This window comes from Egretta garzetta, unplaced genomic scaffold (genome assembly GCF_000687185.1).
Source record: "Egretta garzetta isolate BGI_Z169 unplaced genomic scaffold, ASM68718v1 scaffold1149, whole genome shotgun sequence".
Lineage (NCBI taxonomy): Eukaryota > Metazoa > Chordata > Aves > Pelecaniformes > Ardeidae > Egretta > Egretta garzetta.
The window spans coordinates 15,510-16,825 of record NW_009260784.1 but is presented as its reverse complement, the minus strand read 5'-3'; the positions used below and the strand labels follow the sequence as shown (position 1 = coordinate 16,825).

The following is a 1,316-nucleotide window of genomic DNA, read 5'->3' as shown; positions in this document are numbered from 1 at the left end:
AGCGAGCGGCCGGACGGCTCCCTCGGGAAGGGCTGCGGGGCGGCTGTGCTGCCTCGCCTGCCCTGCTCGCGGGGGAACGCAGGGCAGCACGCTCCCCGGCTCCCCAGGCAGGACGGTTCCTCCCAGGATCCAGCGATTTCCCTGTCCCGGCCGGGTGAAGATGCTCTCCAGAAACAAGACGCCCTAAGTTCCTGTTGCTGCAGAGAGGCCACCAAGGCTTGGCACAAGATCTGCACTCCCCCTTCTGTAAGCAGGGTGCCTCTCGCGACATCTCCAGCTCCCCCCAAAATAACTGCTTCACGCAGCCCTACGACATCGCCATGCCACACACTGAGTGTTTGTGCCCCCCCCCCAACTTCAGCACGAGTCACTCCCCTCCCACGGCGGCGACCAGCGCCAACACACGTGGCTGAGGAAGGAAGGCGCGCAGGAGGTGCGACGAGCAGCCGGTACCAGCGAGCAGCACCACGCGTGACCGCGCTGGGCAGCAAACCCCAGCCCAGCCCCACCATGGCGCAGGGGGGGCACCACCCACGCTCGGGCAGACTCGATCTTAAGGGGCTTTCCCATCAATTCTGCTCCCAAAGGAGCATTGCACCAGGGCAGGTTTAGGCTAGACATTAGGAAAAACTTCTTCCCCAAAGGGCTGTCAGGCTCTGGAATGGGCTGCCCAGGGAGGTGGTCGAGTCCCCATCCCTGGAGGTATTTAAAAGAAGGAGAGATGAGGTGCTGAGGGACAGGGTTTAGTGGTGGGATGGCAGGGTTAGGTTAAAGGTTGGACTCGATGATCTCAAAGGGCTTTTCCAACCAAAGCGATTCTATTCTGATTCTATGATCTGACATGCTCGTTGTGCCCTCACCAGGAGGTACCCACGTTGGCTGCAGACACCCCAGTTCCCAGGCACCCCCTCCCCAGAGCCCCCAGGACCCCGCTGCAGCCCCCTCCCCAGTGTTCCAGCAGCGGGATGGCGTGTTTTGAATCAGACCCCACGCCTGAGCAGTAACGTGGGAGCGGAGACAGGCGGGTGGTACCGGGGGTCGCCCCCGCTCTCCTCATGCTCCCCAGGGGAGGGGGAGCCCCCTCAGCGGGGCTGGGCACCCAGGCTGCCGCTCCCGGCTCTCACCTTTCAGGCCCTCGTGGAGGTCCGTGAATCCGGCCTGTCCCAGCGCCCAGAGGACGGTAAGGCATTTTGCTGGCCTGTTCTGGTGGGACCGCAGCACCTCCAAGTACTGGGGCGAAGGCGAGGACACGTTAACCGAGAAGAGACTCAGCCCGTCCCACCCCAGCACCATCGCAAACGAGCCCGGAGCCGCAT

At 63.4% G+C, this 1,316-nt stretch overlaps 1 protein-coding gene across 1 annotated transcript in view; it reads right to left on the bottom strand.

Moving 5' to 3' along the window:
* Positions 1–1,316, bottom strand: part of TMEM214 (transmembrane protein 214) — a gene marked incomplete at its 5' end in the record, with an annotated part of 20,891 nt that overhangs the window by 10,586 nt on the left and 8,989 nt on the right. Inside the window, one exon of the mRNA XM_035901766.1 lies at positions 1,100–1,230. Coding sequence (XP_035757659.1) covers positions 1,100–1,230 — 131 coding nt within the window. The remainder of the gene's footprint in view (positions 1–1,099; positions 1,231–1,316) is intronic.